Source organism: Salmo salar, chromosome ssa11, assembly GCF_905237065.1.
Source record: "Salmo salar chromosome ssa11, Ssal_v3.1, whole genome shotgun sequence".
In the NCBI taxonomy this organism is placed as follows: Eukaryota; Metazoa; Chordata; class Actinopteri; order Salmoniformes; family Salmonidae; genus Salmo; species Salmo salar.
In genome coordinates, this window is record NC_059452.1 from 14,832,882 (window position 1) to 14,845,542 (window position 12,661).

Genomic DNA, 12,661 nt, shown 5'->3' on the forward strand with positions numbered 1-12,661 from the left:
AGCTAGCTGACTAATGTTAGCTAGTCAGCTAGCTTGCTAAATTGCGATTTTCGTAAATTAACTTTATGATAAAACAATATGCATAATCGTTTGTCTCTACATTAACTGACATATTCCTGTCAACTGTACATTTTTTTTGCATGATTCGTTATGACGCTATAATCACTTACATTTGCTTCCATCCCAGTATTTTTGTCAGCCATCTTTGCTGAAGAAAGTCTCCTGCCTTTGGTCGCGTAGCGTCAAATTCGTCATGGGAACCACTCGATATGATTGGTCATCACCCAGCGGTCGCCGCTAGTGATTTGTATAAAGTTGGGAAAAGTTTATATTTTTCACCGTCTCCAACGCTACCTTCGCACCGCCCAAAGGTCCCCCGCCCTCTCCGCCTCTCACCGCTTTCCTTCCATTGAAAATGAATGGGAAGCGGTGTTTCACCGCGCAGCACCGTGTGCTAGTGAACACCGGGCAGCTCCTTCTCCACTCACGCGTCATCAGGCAAATTACGTTTAGTGTTGGATCCCAAAATAAATGTGTTAAGTCATAAAAACAAATTAAGTCAGTTGTGCAAGACAAATGTAAATTAGTAACATCATACGTTTTGCGAAATCTTAACATATTGTACATTTTGCTAATTCGTTACATTTATGAAATACGTAACATATCATACGAAAGGGATGATAGACATCCACAAATAATACATACAATATGAAACGTAAAATATACTAAATGGTGTATCTTTGATATACGCACAGAATAATATGAAATGCTCTGAGACCAGGTTGGGTCACGGAGCAAGGATGGAGGAGTTGAGGATGGTCTTCTGTCCAAACGAGAATCTTCCTAAAATATCTCCACGCAAGATTTTCAAATCTGAAAACACTCCGTTTTCTGGCCTAAATTAGAACAGTCTCAAAAACAATCCCTGCCGAAACCCGGGATCGAACCAGGGACCTTTAGATCTTCAGTCTAACGCTCTCCCAACTGAGCTATTTCGGCTATACTCCATAAGCTAGCACCATAATAATTAGTCATACTTTTCTAAGGTCTGTGGTTGGTTGTCCGGTGTATTTATTTGGCTTTAGGATAGTCAATATTTTCTACTCATCTTTCTCTAACAGGGAGTGACAAATATCCCCACATGGATGGAATAATCACAACACGTTTTATTCAAACTGCTAGAAAGACAATGCTGCCACCAGCTGGTGCTCTGGCAAACTCACACATACTAGTTACAATATTAGTTCGAATTTTTATTAAAATTAGGCTAACCTTTTACTGACTCAGTTGATCTGGAGTCTTTTTGCTAACAGACCCAGGCTCTCAATGTGTAATGGAAGTTCTAGAACTGCTCAGATAAAAGGACCTGATATTTTATCCATTGTCCATGAGAGTGTGGTAGTGAGCACATCAAATTTGCACTTACCCTTCTGCATGACGCAATATTAATGTGGTCTAACACAACCATCTATTAGTCATAGTTCATGTATTATATAAGTTATAGTCTTGCTTATAAACAACATTTTAATACATTCTTTGTAAACAAAGCTCTCCTTTTATTTTGTCTAATCATAACTGTATGTAGGTATTGCATATAGATTTTTTACATTATATTTTCAATTTGTGTTTTTTCCCCCTGCTGAATCACCGACATGTAAAAAATATAGCAGAGGATGGTTTCGATCCATCGACCTCTGGGTTATGGGCCCAGCACGCTTCCGCTGCGCCACTCTGCTGTCTATAAAGTTGGGAGGATATGTAGCATTTGATCCCGAGACCAGCTTATTACGTATGTATGGAATGAAGATTTCAGGAGCTTCCTAAAGAGAATTTGAAAACAATACTTATTTCACTGCCATAGTAAAATAAGTATAGACAAATCTAATGACAAAATGAATATCATTACACTAACATTAACTTTGTCTAAAATTGTTTGTTGTTGTTGATCAAGTCTTTTAATTTATTTACCACATTAAAGATAAGTGAGAAAAAACGTAACAAATCAAATGCTATTTCACTGATTGTATACTATTTTATTGTATTTTTGACAAATATGAAATAAGGCATCTGATGGAAATCCAATGGCACAAGTATTATACTATATATAATTTCTCCCCAGACATATGTTATAAACTAAGGCCTTTCTTATTCAGTGTCAGGGCCATTTCCCCAGTCTTTGAGCTTTCATGTCATTGTGTACGTTGAGATTGCTTCATTTATAAGACATATGCATTTTCTTGGTTCTCTTTGCAAATGCCAATATCAGGTATATTTTCAATGACATAAGATATGACCCTGTAATTTATTGCTTTACCTGTATAATCAAAGGACACAATGCTTCTCTATAATACTGTTAAACTGAAGATGTCAGGAATATAGTGAAGACATACAAAACACACAGTATAGGTATTTCTGCCTGTAGCAGAAATAAATTGGAATTCTGTAAATAAAATAATACAGTGGCAGCATAATTGATACATTTGCCATTTACTCAACATAAACTGAACAACCAGTCCAGTTAGCATGTCAAGAGAGAAACATTAAGCCTAGTCCTGGACTAAGGAGAATTTTCTATTGATCCATCAGGAGGGTCAGCCCGTCCTTGCATTGGATATCAGACACTGGTTGACCACCTCCAGAAGCTGGGAGTTCTCGAGGGCAGCGGCCACTCTCTCTTTGTCTGCCAGCTGTTTATTGACTGGAACAAAGCAAAAGCAAAGGGTTTAGTTAGGGGCAATTCCACGGTAACTGGGTGACGCTGACACTCAGATACTTCACTTTAAGATATACACTACCGTTCAAAAGTTTGGGGTCACTTAGCAATGCCCTTGTTTTCTATGAAAACATTCATGAAATGAGTTGCAAAATGAATATGAAATATAGTCAAGACGTTGACAATGTTATAAATAATGATTTTTAATTGAAATAATAATTGTGTCCTTCCAACTTTGCTTTCGTCAAAACTTCAGAGGTATGTCACTTTACCTGCATCTTCTGAGGCATGCGTCCCAGGAGTGATGTGCACATCAATCTGCGGAGATATGATTAGGCATAGATGGACATGACACACTATGTTAATGTTAAATGTCCAGACAATGAAATCATATTAAAGCTTGCTCTCCTCTAACAGCTCACCAGAAAGCAGACTTCATTTATTTCACCCACCTTAAACCTTTCTGGCAGGGATCGCAGCAGTTTGACTTTGATGGACAGGCCTATGAGAGTTGCCATGCTGCAGTGGGGTATAGTGGGGGTGAACTCCACACCCACTGTGTTCTCTTGGTCATTTACCTATAAAGAAAAATAAAGTTGGTGGTTTTATTAGGCTAACACATTATGGACTATCTGCTGTCCTTAGTAGCTACACAAGTGTGTCTGTGTGTCGAACTTCTAACTGGGGGAAAAGTTGTGAAAGAAGTTTAACTCACGCGCACTCGCACTTGTTCCACGACGTTCAACTCCTCGAGGGACAGTGGGTGTTCAGGATCATTAATGGATCTGATGAGATGTAGCGTGGGTTAAGGTGAAATCTGATAACACAATGTTGAGAAATTAGCTTTCTTATTAAAGAATTAAGCATCATATGCAAAGTTAATTAGTATGACATTGAAAGCTCAAGGGATGTATCCTTTAAGCTAGCTACACAGAAAGGATATCAAATATTTCTCTGTCGTCGATGGGATCAGCAACATCTTCGTCCTCGTCATTTGCGGTCTGAAGTCTCTCGCCTGTTCGTTGAAAAATCAAGGGATTCGCGTTCTCTAAAAGGGTCCCTCCTGACATTTGTGATGTTGAAATGAAAGAAATACGTATATTTGTTTGTGCTATCGTTTTTTTACTCTGAACCACGGGACTGAACGATCCACTTCCGGAAACTGTAGACGTCAAAACGTACGCAGGCGCAGCGCAGCGATTTAGTGTTATGTTGGATTTCCAGATGTATCCGGCAGGTGGCAGCATACTCATCTTAAATTCTGCAATGTGACTGTGAACTACAATGTTAATGTACAATTGAACTACAATGTTAATATATAATGGAAATGCTACACAGAAGCATGACAATAATGATCCAAGTACAAAATATTGTTTATGCAAAAATAAATAATAAATAAAACAGCAATTCATTTAGCCCTCTTACACATGTGAATTGTGAATCCCAGGCAAAACAGCATTTTACCATAGACTCAAATGATAAGCTCTAGCTAATATCTTTAGTAGCAGTATAAGTAACATCTGACGACTTAGAATACATCTGCAATGCACCATTTCAAAGTCAAGCCTAACCCATAATTGTACAATTAATCACCTGTGTCTGTGAGGGTTGCACATTTTGGGGAATATTCAGAGGTGGAAACTTCCCGTTGGAATTAACGGGAATATATGGGAATTAACGGAAATATACGGAAATTAATATTAATACCATTTAAATGTAGATGTTTGTTGCATTGGATATATTTACAATATCATATGGAGGCAGAAACATAAACCTTTTACCTTATAAGTAGACATAATTGCAAATGATTAAATCCTTCCAATAGAAATGTAAAAAACAATTTAGTTACGAATTGAACTTTAATTAAATGAGTTGACATGGGATGATTTCACTGAACAACGAAAGTCTTCTCCCTGGATCTCCTCAATGTCCACCTCTTGAACATCAGACTCTTCACTGTCACTTTCCAACCTGGTTGAGGATGGCTCGTTGTCAGGCTAAAAAAAACTCAAATTTGCCTGGATGGCCACCAATTTTTCAACCCTTGTATTGGTCAGCCTGTTGCGTGCTTTGGGGTGTGTGTTCCCAAACAAGGAACAATTGCGCTCTGAGGCAGCTGATGTTGGTGGGATTTGGAGGATGATGGAAGCAACAGGGGAAAGAGCCTCAGATCCACAAAGTCCCTTCCACCAGGTGGCTGATGTTGGCACGACTGACATACTGCACCTCCATCCCAAAGCCCTTGCTTGGAAGTGTACTTCGCCAGACTGCCAAGAACCTTTCCCTCATCCAGGCCAAGGTGGCGAGACACGGTAGTGATGACACCATAGGGCTTGTTGATCTCTGTACCAGACAGGATGCTCTTGCCAGCGTACTTGGGGTCCAACATCTACGCTGCGACGTGTATGGGCTTCAGGCAGAAGTCTTCATGCTTTTTGATATATTTCAGAAGTGCAGTTTCCTCTGCTTGGAGCAACAGTGAAGTGGGCAGGGCAGTACAGATTTCTTCTCATACATCTGAACATCAGACAGGATGGCAATGTCTCCCTCAATCCGTGCAATGGCTACTGCTATAGGTTTCAGGAGTTTCAGGTTGCTTACCACTCTCTCCCAAAATACATCATCCAGACTGTGACATGGCCATTTCTTGAAGAAACTCCTAGGCTACTATTTAACAAAAGGTAATGTATGTCATATCAAATAATATTCACCAATATAAACATGGTGTCTACTGGCTGTCAACCATTAAAAACATTTCTAAATATATATATTTTTCTACAATCTTAATTTTTGAAAAACTCACTAGCTTCTAGAACTCTCGTCTTCCTAAAATGAACTCTTCTAAAATTGTTAATAAATTGTTAGTGTGTATATATAGTCTAGTGAGTGTGTATATATAGTCTAGTGAGTGTGTATATAGTGTGTATATTTAGTCTAGTGAGTGTGTATATAGTGTGTATATAGTGTGTATATATAGTATAGTTAGTGTGAATATAGTGTGTATATAGTGTGTATATATAGTGTAGTTAGTGTGTATATAGTGTAGTTAGTGTGTACAGTATATATAGTGTAGTTTGTGTGTATATAGTGTGTATATTTATAATTATGTACATGTGATGCAAGAATGCACTGTGCATGCAGAGGGTTGCAATGCCATTGAATTATGGCATTGCAACTGTGCCACAAGACCTAGAATTGCCTTATGTGTATCCCATAAAAAAGGCTCACTGTTATAAGCCAACCTTTTTGATGAATTTAAGCAAAATTCCCCAAATTCCAGGGTTTAACTTCCCATGGAAAATTTCCAGAACAATTCCGGAAATGTATCGGAAAGTTTCAGACACTAACACCCTATGTACACTAACAGTCCAAAGTTTTAGAACACCTATTCATTCCAGGGTTGAGTAGGTGTTCTAAAACTTTTGACCGGTAGTGTATGTTTATAGTATCAATAGCAGCTGACAAAGTCAATGTTGTTATGTCCAGATTTGGAGTGATACATGACATAAATGACTGTCTTAGGTGATTCCTTTTACTGTGCCAAATAATCTAAATAGCTGAAAGACATTAGCTCTTAGAAATACTGGGCACACACTATTGAAATACCCCAAACCCATTTGTTGAGTGTCACCAACGCAAACAATAACACTGAAAACGACTACTGAAAAACCTTGGTAATATATCACTAAGGACTTCCTTTAATCTGAATGCAAACAATCCTTCTCTCTGTCCATCTTGTCAACAGCTGTTGAAAAAAGACCTGGTTTGCTCACTCCAGTACACAATGAGCCTCCATTGTACCCTAAAGCCTGTCTCAACCTGAAATACCTGTTTAGATGGAGCCTGATAACACACCTTCCCCATCCCATTTGCATGCGCCCAGCTTGGCTGTAAGGAGGCAGCGGTATCTTGTTGAACTTTATTCAACCCCTGTAAATGATCAGTGTGTATCCTAATCCAACAAAATTCATTCATTTGAACTACAAGAACTGTGATTGTGCATGTATTTCAGTATCAAAGCTTGTAAGGTAAAAATAGAGTGTGCCAACTGAAATTCTCAAGCTAGTCCTCACCCTCAGTTGTTTTAAGTTACTCATTCATCAGCACAGTCAGAGGGATAGTTCAGTGGGGCAGTCAGCTGAACGACCCACATTCTGTGTCAACAATAACAATTAAGGTAAAGACAGGCAGGAGTCTTGGGTGTGGTTAGCTTGCTCCAGGCTAAGTGCTGGGCTGCTAGCCATTCCTCCAGGGACACTTATCAGCATGCTATCCTTGCCCTAGTCTTTGCAGACCCAGGTAATACTATGCACAAGTAACTTTTCACCTTACGCAAAGAAAGAGAGGAGTCAGGAGACTGTCAAAAAGGTGAGTGAGCATCGGTGTGCCATCTCTCTACAGGTGATGAAGCACAAGGAAGGAGACACAGACAGACAGGGAATGGATATATTTTAGCACCTACTACCAGCATAAAATCCTTTTAGCCCTGGAATGTGGAGTCAGGTAGCATGTGTGAGGGATTTGTTTTCATCCCACTGACCCCACCCTTTCAGAAGGTAATGAGAGACTTTCAACAGCTTCTGCATGACACTCCACAGTGACATCACAACAGCTTTGAGAACTGGTTGAGAGTGCCTCAGGCCCCACACAGTTTGCTGAAACCCCCGTGAGCCTGGAGCCCAGCAATTGAGACAGCGTGGGTTCTGTCTGGGTGCAGTGTTGCAGGGGTGCCATTTCATCTCAATACTCAAGAGTGTGGAGAGGAGGGGTAGAGTCACAGACACCGTCATGCCTGAAGCCGGAAAGCTTAATGTAGCTCTCCTGGAGACAGGAGGTCCCATCACCACACATTCCAGGAAAACAAAAACCCAGGCACAACACAAGATAGGTCTTGTCTATCCCCGGCCCTGGCTGTTGCTCTAGACAAATCTGAACATGCTGTAAAGCTTGGGGCTGGTTAATCCGGGAAAGATAAGGATGGCTGGCTATTTAGAAACATGATTCCATAACCTAATCAGATTGTGGAGGTTATGTATGCATAAACATTTTATAGAGTTTACTTCCGTCATCATGAAGTGCTTTGAGAGACTAGTCAAGGATCATATCACCTCCACCCTACATGACACCCTAGACCCACTCCAATTTGCTTACCGCCCCAATAAGTCCACAGACGATGAAATCACAATCACACTACACACTGCCCTAACCCAATTGGACAAGAGGAATACCTATGTAAGAATGCTGTTCATTGACTACAGCTCAGCATTTAACACCATAGTACCCTCCAAACTCATCATTAAGCTCGAGACCCTGGGTCTTGACCCCGCCCTGTGCAACTGGGTCCTGGACTTCCTGACGGGCCGCCCCCAGGTGGTGAGGGTAAGTAACAACATCTCCCCCCCGCTGATCCTCAACACTGGGGCCCCACAAGGGTGCGTTCTCAGCCCACTCCTGTACTCCCTGTTCACCCATGAATGCGTGGCCATGTACGCCTCCAACTCAATCATCAAGTTTGCAGACGACACTACAGTGGTAGGCTTGATTACCAACAACGACGAGACGGCCTACAGGGAGGAGGTGAGGGCCCTCGGAGTGTGGTGTCAGGAAAATAACCTCACACTCAACGTAAAAAAAACAAAGGAGATGATCGTGGACTTCAGGAAACAGCAGAGGGAGCACCCCCCTATCCACATCGACGGGACAACAGTGGAGAAGGTGGAAAGTTTTAAGTTCCTCGCAGTACACATCACGGACAAACTGAAATGGTCCACCCACACAGACAGTGTGGTGAAGAAGACGCAACAGCGCCTCTTCAACCTCAGGAGGCTGAAGAAATGTAGCTTGTCACCAAAAACACTCACAAACCTTTACAGATGCACAATTGAGAGCATCCTGTCAGGCTGTATCACCGCCTGGAACGGCAACTGCTCCGCCCACAACCGTAAGGCTCTCCAGAGGGTAGTGAGGTCTGCACAACACATCACCGGGGGCAAACTACCTGTCCTCCAGGACACCTACACCACCCGATGTCACAGGAAGGCCAAAAAGATCATCAAGGACAACAACCACCCGAGCCACTGCCTGTTCACCCTGCTATCATCCAGAAGGCGAGATCAGTACAGGTGTATCAAAGCTGGGACCGAGAGACAGCTTCTATCTCAAGTAGAGGTCGGCCGATTATGATTTTTCAACGCAGATACCGATACCGATTATTGGAGGACCAACATTTTTTTATTATTATTTATTTTTGTTATTTATTTGTAATAATGACAATTACAACAATACTGAATGAACACTTATTTTAACTTAATATAATACATCTATAAATACAATTTAGCCTCAAATAAATAATGAAACATGTTCAATTGGTTTAAATAATGTAAAAACAAAGTGTTGGAGAAGAAAGTAAAAGTGCAATATGTGCCATGTAAAAAAGCTAACGTTTAAGTTCCTTGCTCAGAACATGAGAACATATGAAAGCTGGTGGTTCCTTTTAACATGAGTCTTCAATATTCCCAGGTAAAATGTTTTAGGTTGTAGTTATTATAGGAATTACAGGACTATTTCTCACTATACGATTTGTATTTCATATACCTTTCACTATTGGATGTTCTTATAGGCACTTTAGTATTGCCAGTGTAACAGTATAGCTTCCGTCCCTCTCCTCGCTCCTACCTGGGCTCGAACCAGGAACACATCGACAACAGCCACCCTCGAAGCAGCGTTACCCATGCAGAGCAAGGGGAACAACTACTCCAAGTCTCAGAGCGAGTGACATTTGAAACGCTATTAGCGCGCACCCGGCTAACTAGCTAGCCATTTCAAATCGGTTACACCAGCCTAATCTTGGGAGTTGACAGGCTTGAAGTCATGAACAGCGCAATGCATTGCAAAGGGCTGCTGGCAAAACGCACGAAAGTGCTGTTTGAATGAATGCTTACGAGCCTGCTGCTGCCTACCACCGCTCAGTCAGACTGCTCTATCAAATCATAGACTTAATTATAACATAATAACACACAGAAATATGAGCCTTAGGTCATTAATATGGTCGAATCTGGAAACTATCATCTCGAAAACAAAACCTTATTCCTGTTACATTGCACAACCTTCAATGTTATGTCATAATTACGTAAAATTCTGGCAAATTAGTTCGCAACGAGCCAGGCGGCCCAAACTGTTGCATATACCCTGACTGCGTGCAATGAACGCAAAATGACACAATTTCACCTGGTTAATATTGCCTGCTAACCTGGATTTCTTTTAGCTAAATATGCAGGTTTAAAAATATATACTTCTGTGTATTGATTTTAAGAAAGGCATTGATGTTTATGGTTAAGGTACAGTCGTGCAACGATTGTGCTTTTTTTGCAAGTGCGCTTTTGTTCAATTATCCCCCGTTTAGCGAAGTCGGCTGTCTTTTTAGGAAGAAATAGTCTTCACAGTTCACAACAAGCCAGGCGGCCCAAACTGCTGCATATACCCTGACTCTGTTTGCAAGAGAAGTGACACATTTTCCCTAGTTAAAAGAAATTAATGTTAGCAGGCAATATTAACTAATTATGCAGGTTTAAAAATATATACTTGTGTATTGATTTTAAGAAAGGCATTGATGTTTATGGTTGGAGCAACGTGTACCTAAGCGATTATATGCAACGCTGGACAGGCAAGATAAACTAGTAATATCATCAACCATGTGTAGTTAACTAGTGATTATGATTGATTGTTTTTTATAAGATAAGTTTAATGCTAGCTAGCAACTTACCTTGGCTTCTTACTGCATTCGCGTAACAGGCAGGCTCCTCGTGGAGTGCAATGTAAAGCAGGTGGTTAGAGTGTTGGACTAGTTAACCGTAAGGTTGCAAGATTGAATCCCTGAGCTGACAAGGTAAAAATCTGTCGTTCTGCCCCTGAACAAGGCAGTTAACCCACCGTTCCTAGGCCGTCATTGAAAATAAGAATGTGTTCTTAACTGACTTGCCTAGTTAAATAAAGGTCTAAACATTTTTTTTATAGAAAAAAAAAATATATATATATATATCGGCCAAATCGGTGTCCAAAAATACAGATTGTTATGAAAACTTGAAATCGGCCCTAATTAATCGGTCGACCTCTAACCTCAAGGCCATCAGACTGTTAAGCAGCCATCACTAACATTGAGTGGCTACTGCCAACATACTGACTCAAATCTCTAATCACTTTAATAATAAAAAATTGGATGTAAAAGTCACTTTAAACAATGCCACTTTATATAATGTTTACATACCCTACATTACTCATCTCATATCTATATACTGTACTCTATACCATCTACTGCATCTTGCCTCTTGCCTCTGCCATTCGGCCATCCATATATTTATATGTACATATTCTTATTAATTCGTTTACACTTGTGTGTATAAGGTAGTTGTTGTGAAATTGTTAGATTACTTGTTAGATATTACTGCACGGTCGGAACTAGAACCACAAGCATTTCGCTACACACGCATTAGCATCTGCTAACCATGTGTATGTGACCAATAAAATTGGATTTGATTTGATTTGAAAAGCCTCACTCTGCGTTGATGGGCTTTTAAGGGCCGATGGTGTAGAGAGGAAGTCACTCACTGGACAATGGAGGGATATTGGCTGATCACAGCATTTAAATTGAATTGATGTCCACTGACTACTTTAGGTCAATGGGTGAGATCATTAGGAATGTACAGTATACAATTACCAGAGTACTGCACATAGGCCTACACTGAAAAAGTGTCATATCTCCAAAGAGCATTTCCCTTCCATCTTGATCCCTTGATCTTTGTGGGAGGGATTGAATAAGGATCTTGTCATGCTAGATCTTTGATGTGAATGAGCACAGAGACGAATGAGTGCTGGCTGCTACTGTGGAGACTGAATACAGGAAGAGTAGGTGTAATACAGAACCAGGTCGCTTCTTTGAGCATATCATTTACCCCTCCCCCATCGCCTCACCTTGTTAAACTGCTGTTGCCCAACAAGCTCTATCAGCCATCTTTGAAAAACCAGAAAACATAACAACACACGCCATATATAATTCATGATCAACACACTGTAGCTAGTTTGCTCTCTAGCTTTCAGGGTTGAAGTTGGTAAAACTTGGCGGATGCAGATAAGAAATGCTTAAAACGTTATTGTTGTATTAAGCCTAAGTGCCAAACATATCCCATTAGACGGATGGATAATCATTAAAGATAGATGTACTATAATAAGCAAATGCTTTAGGAGATGTACAAGTCTTTGTTAATAATAATGCTTTCAAAATGATTTCCTGAACGTTTTGCGTAGGTTTCAGCCTCTATCATTTCAATAGGGACAGTAAGGTCGAATCTATTTACATTCTTTACACATTGGTAAATAAATGACAGACTGCCCCTATAACCAACCAGCCTTGACAGAACCCTTCATGAGAAATAAGCTAGACTTGTTGAAACCATTACGCATCTGCGGGAAAAACCCTGTTCCATTCCTTCAAAATTATTATCTTTGATTCTTTAAACTCATATGTAGAATAAGGGAGACACCGTTCTTATGGAAAACCTGAAACAGTAAACTGTTTTCAATTAATAATTCAAGCTTCTTACAATTGTCATTCATGATATTTTCTCCAAGGATTTTAAACAAAGTTACTATGTGACTTTTGCTTCTGTACTTCTTTAACCATTAGTCAATGTCTCTATCAGGATAGAATTCCCCAGAGATTTCCTGTTAACAATATGACCACATTAACAAGTCAGGGCACAGTCAGTCTCCCAGCCATACACAGTAAAATAAACCAATGAGATCCTGAACGTCAGACTGTGCAACGGGATGGCAGTCTTAATGCAAAATGAATACATAAAACGTATTATCTCGTTAAAATATAGTCTACACTTTCACTCCTGTGAGACCATCTGAAGGGAATCTGTGAACTGAGCTCCAATTTTGCATTCAAAA

The 12,661-nt window shown here is 40.2% G+C and overlaps 1 protein-coding gene and 1 non-coding gene across 2 annotated transcripts; both read right to left on the bottom strand.

Moving 5' to 3' along the window:
- Positions 1-926: 926 nt before the first annotated feature.
- On the bottom strand, positions 927-999 carry trnaf-gaa (transfer RNA phenylalanine (anticodon GAA)). The gene has a single exon. It is a non-coding gene; the product is annotated as a tRNA-Phe (tRNA).
- Positions 1,000-2,012: 1,013 nt separating this feature from the next.
- On the bottom strand, positions 2,013-3,909 carry LOC106562058 (cytosolic iron-sulfur assembly component 2B). Its single transcript, XM_014126601.2, has 5 exons — positions 3,657-3,909; positions 3,429-3,508; positions 3,166-3,291; positions 2,986-3,031; positions 2,013-2,698 (listed from the first exon to the last, which is right to left on the bottom strand). The coding sequence occupies exons 1-5, from the start codon at positions 3,781-3,783 to the stop codon at positions 2,592-2,594; spliced, it is 486 nt and encodes a 161-aa protein (XP_013982076.1). The 5' UTR covers positions 3,784-3,909; the 3' UTR covers positions 2,013-2,591.
- Positions 3,910-12,661: the final 8,752 nt, after the last annotated feature.

Coding starts and splice junctions, on each gene's coding strand:
- LOC106562058 (XM_014126601.2), bottom strand. CDS start 3,783: ATGTCAGGAGGGACCCTTTTAGAGAACGCGAATCCCTTGATTTTTCAA. Junction 3,032..3,165: donor CCCTGCCAGAAAGGTTTAAG/GTGGGTGAAATA, acceptor ATATCTCCGCAG/ATTGATGTGCACATCACTCC. Junction 2,699..2,985: donor GCATGCCTCAGAAGATGCAG/GTAAAGTGACAT, acceptor GCTTTGTTCCAG/TCAATAAACAGCTGGCAGAC.